General features: G+C 33.1%; 1 protein-coding gene across 6 annotated transcripts in view; it reads right to left on the minus strand.

Annotated features, from left to right (window-relative positions):
• Positions 1-1,515: 1,515 nt before the first annotated feature.
• MON2 (MON2 homolog, regulator of endosome-to-Golgi trafficking) overlaps positions 1,516-19,724 on the minus strand; it is a 127,160-nt gene continuing 108,951 nt past the window's right edge. For all 6 annotated transcript variants that reach the window (XM_003770828.3, XM_003770829.4, XM_031940934.1 and 3 more), the window contains one exon: positions 1,516-5,943. In XM_003770828.3, the coding sequence (XP_003770876.1) occupies positions 5,780-5,943 (164 nt within the window). In that variant the 3' untranslated portion in view covers positions 1,516-5,779. The remainder of the gene's footprint in view (positions 5,944-19,724) is intronic.

Genomic DNA, 19,724 nt, shown 5'->3' on the forward strand with positions numbered 1-19,724 from the left:
TAATCATAAACTATGGTTGGAATTGTAAGAAAGAAGAGCAAATTGGTTCTCCTTTCTAGGATCCAGAATCAAATGGAACAATGAGACAAATAGTTGGCTCTGGCTACTGACTTCTGGGGATGAAGCATTAGTAAAGGAGGAAGCAGTGCTTACGGAGTAAATTCATTTCGACCTCTACTTTCAGGAGCCTATGCCATGCCACTGCACACCTTTAGAAAGGCAGTGATGGCAGAATCAGATGGAAGAGATATACCTGTCTCACCACCTTTATACACATTTGTCAGCTAGCTGCTCAAGGACATTTAGCTAAGATGCTTTCACTGTCATATATATTTCTATAAATTGTAGAGGGGGTGAAGTTATAATAACCGAAATAGAGAAGGGAGAAATGAATAATGGCACAGAGGAAATAGAGACAAAAGAAAAGGAAGCATGAAGAAAGGAAACAAAGTAATTGCAAATATAATGAAAGAAAAAGAATGGAAAGAAGGGTTAGAAAGGGGAGAAGACATGGAAATATGGAAAATGCCACATGTACAGCTGAAGATCTCTAAGTGTGTGTGTGTGTATATAAAGTCTGAATTTCATTAATAATATATATAATGAGTTATATTTATTATTAATGAAAATCAGACTTTAACAAATAATGGACTGATAAAGTTGGCATCATTCCTTATCTAAATACATGGAATAATCATATTCTTGCCAGTTTTGGAATTGTGGATACATGAAAGTTGAAAATTTTAGATTTTATTTCCAACTTCACAATGAAGTCACTGTAATAAAAATAATTTTAGATGTACTTTAAGAAAATAAAATACATAATTAAAAAAAATTTTATAGTTGACAAAATTGATACAGTGAAATCTTTGGATTTGAAATCAAAGGATTTGGGTTCAAATCCTTTCTTGAATATTACTTCTTGTATAACCTTGAACAAGTCACAACCTCTTGGGCCCTTAGTTGTGACAACCGTGCTAGCACCCAGGACACCCCAGAAACAGCTAGAGTCAGGATTAGCAAAAGTCCTTAGTCTTTATTCTTGGTCTTTAGGGGTAGAAGTGAAGGGGATGGAAGAGAATCTCCAAAACCTCCTTCTTCCTCGTCCACCACAAAAGAGTGACCCTGGCTCATCTTACTCTACCTCCTAGTCCCTCCTACAATCCTCTGTATACACCAATCATTGAGGCAGCACAGGATAGCGGGAAGGATCATTTTCTAAGCATATGCCCATAAGAGTATTGTTCAATCTGTAGTAAGCCTCAAGTGCTCGGCAGTCCTGACCTCAGTGCATTGACTCAATAGTTTCAGCCCTCTACACTTAATTTCTCCATATATAAAATTAGGGAAGTGGACAATGGTTTCTGACATTTCCTCCAGCTCAAGATCTACAATCCTATGAAATTACGGGGGGAGATGGGAAGGGGGAAAGGAAAGTAGTTTTTGCCCTTTACAAAAGGAGTCATCACACATTTTCTTAAAAAAAAAAAAAAAAAAAAAAAACATTTGTCCTAATATAGTTAAAATATGATTTTATTATTAAAAATTATTTGTGTTAATTTTCATGAACACATTTATCACAGAGGTACAGCTATACTATTTTGCTTTAGTTTCCTAGTCTATAAAATCCCTTAACTCTCAAATTGAAAGCATAACTATTTCCCTGTCATAAGGAAATGTTTTGACTTGAGCCATTTGGATATATTAATACATTTGTTTGCTCCACCCTATAAAAACACTTCTTAGTGATATTAACTGTTATTTCTTACAAACAATGACAAGTGACTCTAATAGTAGACAATCATTAAACAATATTGTACTTTAATCTTGGTACATCAGTCTTCTTTGTATATATAGTACCATGATTTTATGTTTACAAATATATCTTTCAAAACATAAATTAGTAGTTGGGGAAAGTGTTGTGGCTGCTTCTATCAGAACCACTGTTGCTAGAAATTTCACAGCCCTCCCACCAGTTTTTAGCTTGTGCATCAGTTTCAGGTCATTTCCTTGATTCTCATGACAGAGCTCCAACTGCCACTGGTAGCACCTATGTGGGCAGGTTCCCAAAGATGCTTGTTGCTGCTATTGCAACAGAGATCCTGACCACCAATGGGGACAATGAGCTCCTCAAGGAAAGTGCAGGGGGCAGGGTGTGTAGCCCTCATTTGGTTCTATCATATTTGAGTGATTTTGGTTATAATAATAAAGATGATTCCTGCCTCTCACTCTGCCTCCTGAAAAAAGGGGGGAAAAAAAAGACAACAAACACATGTGTGAACTATGTTTTGGGGGCAGGGCGTTGATTTTAAATCATGATGATTAATTTCTGTTATTACATCCATATTCCTTGTCTGCTTATCTTTGTGATGATCAATACAATGTGGTTGTGGAAGACCTGGGTTCAAGTGCCTCTTGTGACAGAGACATAACGATTATGTGACTCTTGCATAAGTGACCACTCACATAAGTGGTCTAGGCAACTAAGATTAAATTTTGCAGAGAAGGTGGTTGCCTTGTACTGGTCAAGGAAGTTTCCTTACCTGTGAATTGCCTGTGCCAATGAAATCACAGGTGAGTCCCCTATACTCAGCCCATTTATGGACGACAGGCAGAATGACTGGGATGATCCTTCAGCAAGACAGTCTGCAAATATATAATTTAATTCTATGCAACTCAAAGGCAGGGAACTGATCTTTTTACTTTCTCTTTAATTCTCCACTACACTTAACAGCTTACAAGTATAAAAATAAATATTGTTGTTAGGGTCTTACATATCCTATCAATCTTTTTTAAGCTAGCAGTAATTTTAAGCAATAAATATTTCAGTGGATTTGTGACCCCACTGATTTAGATACTCCCTCTTGTGGTAGCTCACAACCCATCCTTTCCTTGCTATCTTAGAGGCTCTAGTTCATACCCAATCATAATCTTCTACAAAGGGTGCACTAAACATACTAGAAGCCTTCTCCTAGGTTTCATAATATTATGTGAGTATCTGTGAAGCACTCAAACTGTTGATTTGTTAGCCCTAGTTCTTGCTATGTGACCAGGTTCTTGTGAGATCATACCTCTTTGATGATATCTTTCATGCCTTTTGTACAATTTTTCTATTTCTTGGACAGCAAATAGAAACTTTAAGAATCTGAATTAAATGAGGGTACTTTACCCCATAACCTACTTCCCTTTTTGGCAGTAAAGATAAAAATAGGGAAATGGAGAATCAGCTATAAAAATGATATTTTCACCTTTTGTAAGCAGTATCAGAAAGGGTGTATGATACTTTGCTAGCTAGCTACAAGATGGATATATATCCTCTTTAGATTGTTTCTTGAAAAATATTAAAATGTCAAAAAGAAAAAAATCCCTAAACAAAACATGAAGAGAAAATTGATAAATGACCACTTAAAAGTTCACAAATTGTGCTTAATACATGAATTACAAAGGTCATTTAGTGTTATTTCCTTATAAAAACATAATCATAAATTCATGGATTGTTAAGAGATCATCTAGCCCATTTTAAAAATGAAGACTCAGTATCAGGGCTATAAAATGGAAGATTTTGGCATTTTTCTTTTGGCAGTTACAGTAAAACAGTCTTCTTTAGGTAAGGAAGGAATTCATATTGAAGTGTTAATAACTTAATGTATTAATCCCTTCTGATGTTCTCTGCATTTCAAAAGAGTGCTTGGAAGAAGGAGCAATCATTTCAGGCACCCTTAAAATTTACAATGTAAGCAATTGAGTTTATGCAACATGTTCCTACAAAGTTAAGTCTAGCATGTAAATAAAATTCACAGGTTGCACACTTTAACTTTCATTAGCTAAATGCTCACAATGGTATATATGCCAGTCAATTCATTTTGAAACTTTTTCAAAATGAGTTACTTTCAGCCTGATGACATTCAAATACCAGATATTCTGACTATATTTTATACACCACCACCCCCCGGAAGTTGCTGAATTGTAAGTTATTAATTTACATTAACACAACATACTTATCTCTTACTTTTAAACTAACCATACCTGAAGACAGAATGATGTACAAAAATTGCATTTAAATAGCTTTCTTTTAAGTTTTGAGGAAAAATGTGACATCACAGAACTTAAACATAATATATTGCATAAAATTTAAGATGAAATTTTAAAAGTTCAATAATTACTTTAAAAAAGGTCATTTTGAAACATCTCTACCTATACCTATACTCTCTTCATGTTCTTAGATACTGACAATATGAAAAGTTTTAGAATTACACAATTAACAATAACCCCAAGTTTCTATGAAATTCATAACAACTTAGATACATTCTACCAGTTTTATGATTTGATCAGGTGAGTCAAAAATGTATAAAATCTATTAAAATTAAAGATTTTTTTCAATACACTACTACCATTTGTATTCCTTACAAATAATCACTGCTTTAAACATCATTATCCTTTCCAATCAATGAAAATTTTAACTAAAAATACTGTATTACCATACTCCATGAAATAAAAAGTATATTCACCTTGGATATAATTTTTTTTTTTTTTAAAGAAACAAGTACTTAGTACTTTCTCCAATACTTAGATTTAGGAAAGTGAAACAAAAAAGCATTTTACTCCATGACAGAAAGTTTACTGTACTTCTAAATGCATGACTATCTCCAAAAATACACTTCTCCTTGTTTTATAATACACACACATTTTCTACTTAAAGTTTAGCACAGGAATTTCCCTTGAAAAGATGTACCAAAAAAAAAAAAAAAAAGTGAAGAAACCGAAACAAATAAAATCCGGTATAGCCAAAATTTTTGGCTATTTTAAATTAACCTGCTCAGGTCATAATTCAGACAGTGACAAATACCTTTAGTGAGGGTAAGAATCAGTAGAAATAGTATTTAAAATCCAGAAGGAAAATACAAAAATGAATAAAGCAAATTGGCAAGAGATATTCAAGAAATGAGGTATGAAGTCATAATGCTACAAATATCTTAATGTATTAATTTATTTCAAACTTTAAATCAGCAAATCACTGACAATTTGTCACTGTCTTCATATGACCTTTCTATAGTCTGATGTTTAATCAGTATTATAAATACATTCAAAATAAGTACAAAGCTAATTGCATGATCATGTGATAAGCAATCTGCTAATGAATAAAGTAAAATAAGTAAAAACATAAGCATACAGTTTTGTATTCATAATACATATCCTCTCAAGCATTTAGCATTATTAATATTTTAAAAAATTTAAATAATAAATGCAACTATTTTATACAGAACTGTACCATTTATTGTATACACAAGTATATCATCTCCCTTTGTTTACAAAGGCTGGTTACAGACAATATGGAATGTTACAGTACCATCTTGCATAAAATTTTTGTACAATTTGTACTTGAAAAAGGGTGCAAAACACCAGCCTAATAAAGGACTGAATTGAAATACTTCTTTAAAATTACATCATTAACACATACACCACAAACTGTACATAAGCCCACTTTTCAGTCACCACTTCTATATACTGTAGCAGGCACATTCGATTTATAATTCCATCTATCCAGTTTAATTTATTAAAGGCTTGCTCTGCTGCTCATTCTGGAACTTTTTTGAGGTGTTAAGCTTGTAGTATACATAAATCATCAAGCTCTTGTTAGTACAATTAAAAGGAAGCCAACAACAGCTGCCAAGAATTATTTTCAAGAGATGTCCTCACAGAAGCAAAAGTGAGTCCTCATTCAGAAGCAAACATTTTTCTTTTGAGGGATATATTTTTTCCTTCAAAAACAAATATGTGGTCAAGATTCTCCATTTTGTACCTTGGATGCTGGTGGATGCATGAAGTCCTTAAAGGGAACTAATGCCTCTTTAAGTGCTGAGCAGATTTCTGGAGACGAGCAGGTTATGCATTCTACTAAAGTTGGGTATAAAGCAATTACTTGTGCCCAGGTATTGCCATCAACTGTAAAGCAAATGACATGAGATTTCTTTAAAAAGTGGATCTTTCAATTCAACAAGAAATTATTAGTCAATGTACAAAGTACTGTGCGAAGGACTAGGGATATTGGACAAGAACAAAATATCCCCTAAAGTTAGGGAACTTACATTCTACTGGGAAGAGACACTATACATAGAGATAATATAAAAAGCAATTGGGTTTTTTTGGGGGGGAAAGAGAAGCACAGAGAACTGGGAATTCAAAGAAGGTCAAGCATAGGAAGTAATCTCTGAGCTGAGCCTTGAAGGGAGGACACAGATGAAGAAGGAGAATATGCAGGAGGGAGATAGACTGTCATACACAGTAAATATCTAGTAGACTGGTTTGTTTGGAAATAGAGTAGGGGATTTGGGACCAGTAGGAATACTGTCCAAGAAACTGGAAATGTGGGCTGAAGTCAGATGATTGTTTAAAACTTCAGATACCAAAAAAGAGTATGTATTTTATCCTAGAGAGCAATAAAGAGACACACAAGTTTCTTAAATAAATGATATAATAGTAATGATGAAACAGTATATAAGGTTTCCAATACCATGCACAAAAACTGTTTTAAAATCTTTGGAAAGATTTTCTACTATTTAAATACCTTATAATGAATTGTATGTTTTACAATGTTCAAAAGCACTTTTACTTGTTAAATTTTATCTTATCCTCAAAACAATCCCCTGAAGTTATTCTAGTACAAAAGGGCCTGAGCTCTCCACTCTGATCTTTTTACTTCACTTTCAGAGCTCTTTCCATTGTACCATGTTACTTTCAATTTCATAAAGTTACTAATACCCAACATTTTGATCATTTTATCAAATAATATTATGTCTTCAAAACTCTGGAATCTAACAGTAAAAAAAAAAAAATTCAAAACCACCTCAAAATTTGGAGTTCAAAATCACTATCAAAGTATATTGCACATTTCAGTAAAAATTATAAAAATAAAAGATTTAAAACAACTAGATTTCTTTTCAGATACTGTTATACACTCCTCCACATCCCCGCCCCCTTTAAATAATTTGCTCTAATTTTGTTTTTGGCATTAGATAATAATTCCAAAGGATTATAAGCATGTTTATTCTTTTTTGTACCACTTGTTATAGTTTCACATTTTCACTTTTGTCTTCTCAACCAGACTCAGATTATAAACTCCTTTATCTCCTACAACATCGAGGATATGGTAAGCAATCAATACATACTTGACTTTACAAACAAAGCTCCCGCAGAACAGTCCCCTGACAATCAGTCTCCTGGCAAGTTTTCACTTTATTCATTTACTTATTCAATATGCGCTTATTAGGTGCCTACTATGTGTCAGATACTGGGAACAGAAAGACAAAAAACCAGCTGTGGATGCTCCTCCCTCTTTCTGGGATCCTGGGCACAGTATTCAAAGTAACTAAAAACTCTCTAATATACTGTCCACTGACACTGGGCCTTGGTTTTTCTGTCCTGATGGACCCTTTGTTCCTGGCCCAAGGCATACATCTTTATTCAGCCTGGAAAACCTTCTTCTGCAGACAACCAGAACATACCCCAGGCAGTTCTCTTAGTTTACCTTTAGAGGAACACCCTAAGTCAGGGGTCCTCACACTTTTTAAATAGGGGGCCAGTTCACTGTCCCTCATACTGTTGGAGGGCCGGACCATAGTAAAAACAAAAACTTTGTTTTGTGGGTCTTTAAATAAAGAAACTTCATAGCTCTGGGTGAAGGGGATAATCATCCTCAGTTGCCACATCTGGCCCGCGGACCATAGTTTGAGGATCCCTGCCCTAAATTCTCCCCTTTGTAGGCAAACAAGTCTCAGCTTTAACACTCCTAAGTCACTGCTCTCAAAGTGTTTTCTTATTTTTTCTTAACTCAGTACCTCCAAGTTCTCCTCTCACTTTTCTTGTCCTCTACCACTTCATTTCCTCATAATTGTCTGAAGAGCACAGAGAGAACATGGTAGGTTATTACCCAATGCACCAGCTAATGGCCACTTGGTAGCGCGTTGGATGAAGCATTGGACCTGGAAGATCTAAATATAAATTGGCCCTGTTTTGATAGTTGAGCTAACCTAACTGAATGGCTGTTTTGTGTCCTTTCTATACCATAGCTAAATCATCTTCCTCCTATTAATTTTGGATGGTCTATAATTTCCATTTTATTACAACCCAAACCTGAACCATTAGAGTTAGGCCTTGCCTATAATAACAACAGCTTACTTACTGTTCATTAACAATGAACAATAAAGGGCAGGAAAAAGGCTTTGCTGCCTATCAATAATGGCCATTAAGTCCTTTACTTTTTTGGTTGAGATGCCTGGGCAGGAATTTAGATTTAAAAAAAAGCCCCCAAATTATCCGAACATTCAAATCAACAAACCTTTTTTTTTTTTTTTTAAAGTTTTAAAATTAATTTTGAACTTAAATACATAAAAACATTTCTATGCATATAGCATCATATACAAAGAGGATTCAATATAAAACTCATGAATTTCCATTTCACAGTTAAACTTATTAAAAAAAAAAAAAAAACTATGTAATAAGTCCTGTACATTGTTTTCAAAGCTTTGAAAACTCTTCTGTGCTTCTAAGTTTTCTTTTGTTTTCTGCTGTACATTTTAAATTTATTTTTTCACACCCTTTCTCTCCAATCTGCCCTGGAGACTATCATTAAAAACGTTTGTGTGTATGTGTGTCTCCAAAGCCATACTATACATACTTCTATTTATGAGTTTTTTTTTCCTCTGAAAGTAGATAACCGCTTCTTTCTTAAGACCTCTGTAGTTAACTTAACTATTTATAATACTCAAAATGATTTGCTAAAAGTTATTCTTAGAACAATTTTGCTACTATTGTGTTCTCTTGGCTTTGCTCATTTTACTCTTCATTATTTCATGCAGCTCTTAGCATGTTTTCCTAAAACCAACTAGCTCATCATTTCAACAAACATTTCTTAAGTGCCTTCTATGAAAAGGTTGGGAAGAAGCACTGGTACATTAGAACTTATAGTCACAGTGGAGTGGGGATCCTCCTCCCAGTTCCAGGGCATGAAGGAGTGCTTCTGATTACTCACAGACCAGAGCATAGGAGAGGAAAGGAGTAAACATACTTTTACTAGGATTGTGCCCCCTTAGAAGAACTTACAGGTACCTAACAAGATCTCTGAAAACTTGAAGCTTGAGACAGTGCACCTTCCATCCTGGAAACAGAGCCCTATTTTAACAAAAAGTTAAAAATCAAGTAAAAGGCTAGGAAAATGAGCAAACAACATAAAATGATTCTGACTATAATTATTATAATGACAAGAAAGCAGAAGATAACAAAACCAAAGCTCCTACATCCAAAGTTTCCAAGAAAAATGAAAATTAGTCTCAGGAAGAGCTCAAAAGAGATTTTGAAAATCAAGAGAGGAAAAATTGAGAAATGAGAGTGATGTAAAAGGAAGTTAAAAAAAAAAAAAAACCAATGAGGACAAGAATGCTTCAAAAAGCAAAATTGGCCAAATGGAAAAGGAGGTACAAAAGCTCACTGAGGAAATAATCCTTTAAAAATTAGAATTAAGCAAATGGAAGCTAATGATTATGAGAAATTAAGAAACAATAAAACAAAACCAAAAGAATGAAAAAATAGAAAACAATGTGATATATATCACTAGAAAAACAACTGATCTGGAAAATAAATCCAGGAGATATAATTTAAAAATTATTGGACTATCTGAAAGCCATGATCAAAAAAAGAGACTAAACATCATCTTTCAAAAAATTATCAATATTTGTAAAACTCAGTATAATTAACCATATCAATAAAAATGATTATGCTGCTACAGAAAAAACTTCTGACAAAATATAATACCCTTTCCTATTAAAAACAACAGAAAACACAGAAATAAATGGAAATTTTCTTGAAACAAATGTTAATATTCTCACACCAAGAACAAGCATTATCTGAAATGGAGATAAATTAGAAGCCTTCCCAATAAGATCAGAAGGGAAGCAAGGAGGTACATTATCACCATTATTATTCAAGATGAATACTGGAGCTTCCTTTAGCAGTAAGATAAGGAGGAAAAAAAAAACACTTTTCAGAAAAATTAAGATAATCAGAGAAGTAATGACTGCTCATGTATAGGTAGAGCCAATATGACAAAAATGACAATTCTAAGTTAATTTACTGAGCCAGAAAAAATACCAAAATTCATCTGTAAGAACAAAAGATCAAGAATTCTCAAGGGAATCAATGAAAAAAAATGTGAAGAAAGACACTTTAGCAGTTCCAGATTTCAAACTATCTTACAAAGCAGTAATCATCAAAACAATCTGGTACTACCTAAGAAATAGTGTTGGAACAGTGGAATAAATTATGAACATAATACATAAATGATTATAGTAATCTAGTGTTTGATAAACTCCAAAATCCAGAAACTAGAAAAAGACCCAAATCTCACATCATATATCAAAATAAGGACAAAATGAGTACATGATTGGAAAATAAAGAGTGATATCTTAAGTAAATTAGGGGAACATGGAAAATGTACTTGCAAGATTACAGCTATGGGAAGAGCTTATAACCAAACAAGAGACAGAAAGCATCACAAATGAAAAATGGATAATTTTGATTATATGAAGTAAAACAAAACAAAACAAAACCAAAAAGCTTTTGCACAAATAAAATGTAGCCAAATTAGAAGGAAAACAGGAAACTGAGAAAAAAAAATTATATCAAGCTTTTCTGATAAAGATATTTCTCAAATAGATAGGGAGCTAAGTGAAATTTATAAAAATAAGAACCATTCTTATGACCAGTTAATAAATGGTCAAAGCATATGTATAGGCAGTTTGCAGACAAAGAAATTAAAGCTATTGAATAGTCATATGAAAATATACTCTATAGTTTGGAACTATGCTCAAAAAGTTATCAAACTGTGCATACCCTTTGATCCAGCAGTGTTACTATTGGGATTACATCCCAAAGAGATTATAAAGAAGGGAAAGGGACCTGTATGTGCACGAATGTTTGTGGCAGCCCTTTTTGTAGTGGCTAAAAACTGGAAACTGAATGGATGTCCATCAGTTGGAGAATGGCTGAATAAATTGTGGTATATGAAAATTATGGAATATTACTGTTCTGTAAGAAATGACCAACAGGATGATTTCAGAAAGGCCTGGAGAGACTTACACGAACTGATGCTGAGTGAAATGAGCAGGACCAGGAGATCATTATATACTTCAACAACAATACTAGATGATGACCAGTTCTGATGGATCAGGCCATCCTCAGCAACGAGATCAACCAAATCATTTCTAATGGAGCAGTAATGAACTGAACTAGCTATGCCCAGAAAAAGAACTCTGGGAGATGACTAAAAACCATTACATTGAATTCCCAATCCCTATATTTATGCACACCTGCATTTTTGATTTCCTTCACAAGCTAATTGTACAATATTTCAGAGTCTGATTCTTTTTGTACAGCAAAATAACGTTTTGGTCATGTATACTTATTGTGTATCTAATTTATATTTTAATATATTTAACATCTACTGGTCATCCTGCCATCTAGGGGAGGGGGGGGGGGGGGGGGTAAGAGGTGAAAAATTGGAACAAGAGGTTTGGCAATTGTTAATGCTGTAAAGTTACCCATGCATATATCCTGTAAGTAAAAGGCTATTAAATTAAAAAAAAAAAAAAAAAAAGAAAATATACTCTAAAACACTAAATTTGAGAGAAATGCAAATTAAAACTCTGAGATACTACCTCACACCTATAAGACTGGCTAACATGACAGAAAAGTGAAATGACAAGAGTTTAAGGGGATATGGAACATTGGGAGACTAATGCACTCTTGGTGGGGTTATAAATTAGTCCAAAAGGACTATAAAACTGTGCATACCCTTTGACCCAGCATTACTAGGTCTCTATCTCAGACATAAAAGAGAGCAAAAAAGGGGAAAGAACCTACTTGTAAATATATATATATATATATTTATCTCCTTCTTTTGTTTGTGATGGAAAAGAAATATTAGGTGAATCAACATTTGTCAATTGGAAAATGGTTGAAAAAAGGGGTATATAACTATGATAAAACACTATTGTGCTATGAAAAATAAGCAAGATGGTTTCAGAAAAAAACTGCAAAGACTTATATAAACTGCTGAAAAAGTGAAGTGAGCAGAATCAGAACATTTTATACAGTAACATCAATACTGTAAGGATGATCAACTATGAAAGACTTTAACTACTTTGATCAAAACAATGACCTAAGATAGTTCCAAAGCTATCATGATGAAAAAATGCTATTCCCCATCAGAGAGAGAACTAATTAATAAACTCTGAATGTAGATTGAAGCATACTTAAAAAAAAAAAAAACTTTTTAATGTTTTATTTTGTGTTTGTTTTGTTTTGTTTTTTTTTGCAACATGGCCAATATGGAAATATGTTTTAAATGATTTCACAGGAATAACTGAAGTAAAATTGCCTTCTTCTTCATGATAAGAGAGGGAAAGGAGAGGTTTTGGAACTTAAAAACTAAAAAAAAAAAAAAAAAAAAAAAAAAAAAGATTATCAAAAAAAATTTATGCATCAATGAGAAATATTTAATGAAATAAATAAAAATTATAAAAAAGGAAAAAAGAAACAAAAGGACATAAATAGTCAGATGACCCTTAAATAATAATAATAGAGTGTTCCTCGGGACAAAAAATAGTTGGGAAAATGATTTAAAGTATAAAAAGTCATACAATGAATTGAACTTTCTGAAATCTTTTACTTTGTAACATGCACAATATATGGTTTAGTATTGACTTTAAATTTATGATTTAAAATATAATCCTTTTCATATAATCATTTAAGCTTCAGCATCTTCAAAATGTAATGCTATTTCTTTATTAGTTAAGATGATTTTTTAAAAAATCTACTTACATTCTACCATATGGGACTGTAAACCATGACAATCTTTTGAAATTATCTTGGATCACTCTATTGCTAAGAATCGCTAAGTCATTGACAGTTGATATTCATATAATATTGCTGTTATTATGTATAATACTCTCCTGGTTCTACTCATTTAACTTTGCAACAGTTCATGTAAAGTCATTCTAGGTTGTTTTTTTTTTTTTTTTTTTTAAGCATCCTGCTCATTATTTCTTATAGGACAATAGTATTCCATTACAGTCATAAACAACTTTTAGTGACTCCCCAATTGATGGGTAACCCCTTGATTTCCAATTCTTTGACACCACACCATAAATATTTTTGTCTGCATCAGTGCTTTCCTTTTTTAAATCTCCTTGTGAATACAGACCTAGTAGTGGTTTTGCTGGATCAAAGAGTATAAATGGTTTTATAGACATTGGATTATAGTTACAAATTGCTCTTCAGAATGGTTCACAACTCCACTAATAGTGCATTAGTATCCCAATTTTTTCATACCTCCTCTAACATCTGTCATTTTTTTTTGTCATATGAGTCAGTATGATAGATGTGAAGTAGTACCTCAGTTATTTTGATTTGCATTTCCCTAATCAATAATGATTTAGAGCCTTTTTTGTATCACTATATATAATTTTGATTTCATCTGAAAAATGTTCATATCTTTTGATGATCATTTATCAATTGGGGAATGACTCTTATTCTTATAAATTTGACTCCAAATGAAGTCTTTACCAGAGAAATTTGATTACCTCCCCTTCCCCCACCCTCTTGGTTTTCATAGGATTCTGGTTTATCTGCTTTGCTCTATTACTCTTTTGGGGGTGAATTCATCCCATTTACACTCACAATTATAACTAATTATATATTTACCTCCATCCTATTTTTCTGTTTATTCTCTTTCCCTCTCTCATTTCATCCTGTCTCTCCTTAAAAGTGTTTTGCTTCTGACTACCACATCTTTCTGGCTTATTGCAATATTTTCTCTTTAATCTGGGAGGTTTGTAATTTGATTAAAATAGTCATAGGGGTTTTCCTTTGGGGCTCTCTTTCAAGAAGGGATTGGTGTTTTCTTTCCATATCTATTTTACACTATGGTTCTAGGCTATCAGATAGGGCAATTTTTCTTGATAATTTCTTGAAAGATGATGTCTAGACTTTTCTGTTCTCTCTCTCTCTCAAAAATAATCTTTCAGGTGGTTCAATAATTCTCAAATTCTCTCTCCTTGATCTATTTTCTAGGTCAGTTGTTTCTCCAATGATATTTAACATTTTTTTTTCTATTTCCCCCATTGTTTTGATTTTGTTTTATTGTTTCTTGGTGGCTCATGGAGTCATCAGCTTCTTCTTGCTCAATTTTAATTTTTAAGAAATTATTTTCTTCAGTGAGCTTTTTATATCTCCTTTTCCATTTGGCCAATTCTATTTTTTAAGGAGATTTTTATTTCAGTGAATTTGTATACATATTTTAAAAAATAGCCAATTAAGCTTTTTAAGAAGTTCTCTTCAGTGAATTTTTACACCATTTTTACCATTTAGCCTATTTTGGTTTTTTAAAGGTGTTCTTTGTCAGTACTTTTTTTGTGCTTTCTGAACCCAGCTACTGACTTTTTTTCATAATATTCTTTTGCCACTCTCATTTCTTTATCTATTTTTTCCTCCACTTTGCTTATATGATTTTAAAGATATATTCTGAATTCTCCCAGAATTTCTTTTTTTGGGGGGTAGAGGAAGGGAGGGGTGAAACTAATTCACATTTTTCTTTGAAATGTTGCATGTAGCTGTTTCGCTCTTTCCTGTCACCATAGTAACTATGGTCAAATTTTTTTTGTTGTTGTTGCTCATATTTCCAGTTTATTTCTTGACTTTTAACTTTGTGTAACAGCTTGCTCTACTCCTGGGATGGAGGAGGTTGGGTCGCAAGCTTCAGGTTTTTCACACTGTTGTTTCCAGAATTTTGGGAGTTTATAAGTTTTCAGTTCTTTTAAGAATGTAATGACCTAAAAAGAGGATCTCTTGGATTGGGCTCATCTGTGAGCAACAACAAGCATTCTTTTCTACCCTGAAATTATGACCTGGGTCCCTGTTCCTGCTCATTGTTCTCCTCCCCCTGAGAGTGTGACCTAGAACTCAATATGGACAATGCAACAGAGTCTTGCTCCCAGTGCCAACAAAGGGTCCCCTGGAATCTCTTTTGAACCAGTTGCAAGATCTCCCTACTATCTGTCAGCTGAAAGCTCTGGAAGCCACTGCCTCAGATTCAAATCCCTTCAAAGTCTGTTTCTGGCTTGCCAAAGCCAGCCTTAATGTTACTTTGGGCTGGTAAACGGTTTTATCCTATTCTTTTGTTGGTTCTACCACTCAAAAATTCATTTCATTATTTTAAAGTTGTTTGTAGGGGAATCTGTGAGAGTTCATATGAGTCCCTGCCTTTAACATCTTGGTCTGCCTCTCTAAGACATACATTTTTGGACATGGCTAATGTGGGAATTTCTTTTGCTTGACTATGCATATTTATTACAAAGTTTTGTTTTTCTTTCTCGATAGGGAAGTGAAGTGGTGAGAAGAGAAAGAAGAGGGAAATTTTGAGGAAAGTCTATCCATTAAGGAATGGTTAAATGAGTTATAGTACATGATTGTAATAGAATACTACTGTATTGTAAGAAATGATGAGCAGGTTGATTTTAGAAAAACATGGAGAAATCTCCATGAAATAATGAAAAGTGAAATGAGCACAATAAAGACAATATAGCACACAGTAACAGGATTATAATTCAAGGAAAAACTGAAAGACTAAGCTACTCTAAGTATAACTAATATTCAACTCAACTACAAAGAAACTACAAAGGAATATGCTCTGTGTGTGTATATAGGCAAAACTTTGGCCTTCCATAACGCAAAGTGGGGAGGTAAGGAGAGACAGTTTGGAATTTAAAATGTAACCAAAAAGAAAGAAAAAATTTAAGAGACAAAAAGTTTATATTTTATCCTGAAGGCAATAGGGAATCCTTGGAGTTTAGAGTAGTAGAATGACATACCTATCTCTGAATATTAAGAAAATGACATTGGCAATTTAGTGTAGGAAGGATTGGAAATGAAAGAGATTTAATACATGAGACCATTTAGAAAGCTATTCTAATAATCCAGGTGACAGGTGATAAGGGCCTGAACTATGGTAGTAGTCATATGAAATAGTGAGAAAGGGAAGTATTCAAAAGTGTGAAATGATATGGGCCCACACCAAAGTGGTGGCAGTGTCAAAAGAAAGAAGAGGATATATTTGAATATTCGAAAGATGTTACAAAGGTGGCAACCTTTGCCAATAGTGATAACATTTAGGGTTGTGGCTGAAAATAGCATATCCAGCAAAAAATGGGCAGGATGGAAATGTAAGTTGCACACAAGTGGAATTCACAGCACAATGCTTTAATGAGTTGGATCCAGAAGAAAACAGTGGGCCTTTCAGCAAACTGTGAAGATCTGTTAATGACCCCAACCTTGCCATGGAAGCAAAGCTTCATCTTTCTCAAAACCAATTATCCTACCAATGTTGTTATATTGCAGTAAAAGATGGAATGCAATGATCTCCAAAATGAATTCAAAATTAAAATCACAGAAAGGATAATAAATGGAAAAATGCATGATATGTGAGAGTCAGAAACAACGCAAAACCAATGAGGAACTTTAAATAACAGGAGTAAAATGTCATCAAAGAACTGTGATAAAAAAAAAAAAAAGAGAAGAGCTAGTCATATGGAGATAATAATGATGGGTGGATACCCCAAGTACTTTACATGTACTTTTGTGATGGCAGGAAAAAATAAGGTTTGCCTCCACTATTTAGATGGACCATCTTTGAGAAACTTATGAGAAATCATGGGCAATAATTGAAGAGGGTTGACAGGCAGGGTTAGGATAGAAGCTACTTGGTTGGAAGGGACCCTGAAGTGATTAGATTATAGATCCATATGGAGCTATAATATAGCATGTGATCATATTACAATCTCATTCTTCATACTAATACTATTCTATATATAGTTTACTGCCTATTTAAACATAAAAAAGCTGGGGCAGCTAGGTGGCACAGTGGATAGAGCACCAGCTCTGAAGTCAAGAGGATATGAGTTTAAATCTGGTTTCAGACACTTAACACTTCTTAGCTGTGACCTGGGCAAGTCACTTAACCCCAATTACCTCAGGCCGGGGGGGGGGGGGGGGGGAGGGGGGAAGGAAGGGGAACATAAAAAAGCTGATTTTTCTCCTCCTTTCTCCCTTGATTTACATTATTATTAATATCCTGATAATTGCATAAAAATCATTATAAGTAATATAAGTACTTCTCTCCCAAAGAGGTTAGTAACTATATAATTTCCAGTAATTTTTGTGATTTTCCAATGGGATAATGGTAGTGTCACATGTAACAAAAAGAGTGAATTTTCTTTCCATATAAGTATAAACACATTTTAAAGAACTGTACAGAACTTATCAGCAGGTGCAATAAAAGACAGGAAGTCCTATAATGCTATACACTGACAATGAAAAAAAATAGGGTTGTGGCTAAAAATAGTATATCCAGAAAAAAATGGACACTCAATGAATTCTCAGATTTTCAGGATTTTATCCCAAATACATCTGAACTCAATAGAAAGTTTAACACATAAGAGCCAACATCAAAGATTAATCTCAAGGGACTCAATAAGGACAAAATTTTTATGTCTTATATATGGAAATATAAACTATATGTCTAAGATTGACATTCTTTAACTGGGTAGTCAAAAAGAAAGATTGGGGTAGGGCTAAGTATGATGTGATTCTAAAATGCAAAACCATCTGGGAAAAGGTTAAAAATTGTAATTATGTTATATGAATGAGGTATGAGAGCAAGAACTGACAGAGCAATTAGATAGGGAGGAAGGCTAGTAGTTCTGAAAACCTGCTCACATTGGGAATAGTTTAAAGAAGGAACAATACACATATATACCAAGAAGGGTGTAACACTCTCCAAAATCTATATAGAAATAAGGGGGGAGGGAATAGAATAAGGTGGGATATAGAAGGGTGTAGATTAAGGAGTGGGATAAGGAGTGTAGAATAATAGGAATGAGATTAAAAAGGGAGGGAAAAAGTAGGAGAAGATAAGTGAAGGGAGGGGGGGCAGGAGGTTAATGAATGGCAAAGCAAATAGGAGCAGAACTAAAGTAATAGTTAAAAGTGACTTCTGATTGACAGATGTCAACTAACTCGCTTCACAGAAGCCTCAACATATTATTTATAAATCTATAAACTATATATATGAAAAACTTACATAGTATCATGATTCTGTAAACATATTCTAAATAAACATTTCAGAATGCAAGTTAAACTAATGAAAGCCCAAGAGTCATTTTTGTTCCATGAACATAAATACAGAGTAAAGTTTAACTGTAATATTTTCTATGGTTTAAATTAACAATCTATACTTCCTTTTGTATTCTGGTTAAATCTCTCAGGTACTTTGAGCTAAATATCAGAAGATTTCAGTAAGTAATTTTAATGAAGTACCTATAGACATTATATATAGAAAATAGATCTTGTATTTTAAAAAAGGAAGGAAAATGAGGTTAATTTAAAAAATTCTCCAATGTGAATGACTATGATCTTTGATAAGCTGTTCAAATTCCCAAAATGGGAAAATCTTATTTTACAAGTAAGCCATAAGGATATTAAACACAAAAATTCAGCAATATTAGTTTCTCTGTATACATATGCAAATTTTACTTCATAAAGGATGAAATAACTTTCAATTCAAGAAATAAAGTGAACTAGTTTTGCTGAGGTGGTTCTAGAACAAACTGACACACAGTTGGATGGTCCTAATGATTTAATTAGAGTTGGCAAATTTGACCCACTACCTATTTTAGTATGGTAAAAATGGTTTTACCATTTAAAAATATAATTTATAATAACATTTTGTGATGATCAAATATAACAGACTTAGCTTTTCTTAGAAATACAGTAATCTAAGACAATTCTAATAGATTTGTGATGGAAAATACCATCTATATCAAGAGAAAAAACTATGGAGACTAAATGCAGATTGAAGCATCCTATTCTCGCTTTTTTGTTGTTTTTTCTCTTTTGTTCTGATTTTTCTTTCATAACATGATTAATATGGAAATATGTTTAACATGATTGTACATGTATAACCTATTTAGAATTGCTTAGTGTCTTGGAGAGAGAGAAAAAAATGTGGAATCAAAATGAATGTTGAAAACTATCTATATGTAAGTGGGAAAAAATAAAATATTATTATTATTATTATTATTATTATTATTATTTTTGTGTGTGAGGCAAAAGGTTAAATGACTTGCCCGGGGTCACACAGCTAGGGAAGTGTTAAGTGCTTGAGATCACATTTGAATGCAGAGTCTTCTGACGTCAGGGCTGCTATTCTATCCACTCTGCCATTTAGCTGCTCTCCATCCTCCTAAATAAAATACTACTAGGATAAAAAAATATATAGTTATGTATTATATATAATATAAATAACATTTATTTTATTTTAAAACACACTAGTTGGCTTTTCTTCATTGTTTTCTCCCTGTATTAACATTATGATTAATTCCTGACAACTATCTAAAGATCATTTTAAGAATGCAAGCACTACTCTCCTGAAGAGGTTAATTATGTAATTTCCAACCATTTCCATGATATAATGATGGGATAATGGTAGTCATCATACGTAAGATAACAAGAGAATTTTCTGTCTGAGTAGTTTTTCATTTTAAAATAAACACTGCTTATTTTATATGTGATTTAGAAATAAACCATACTTTAAAATGGTTCTTAGCTTTCAGGTTGTA

This window comes from Sarcophilus harrisii, chromosome 5 (genome assembly GCF_902635505.1).
Source record: "Sarcophilus harrisii chromosome 5, mSarHar1.11, whole genome shotgun sequence".
NCBI classification, from domain to species: Eukaryota; Metazoa; Chordata; class Mammalia; order Dasyuromorphia; family Dasyuridae; genus Sarcophilus; species Sarcophilus harrisii.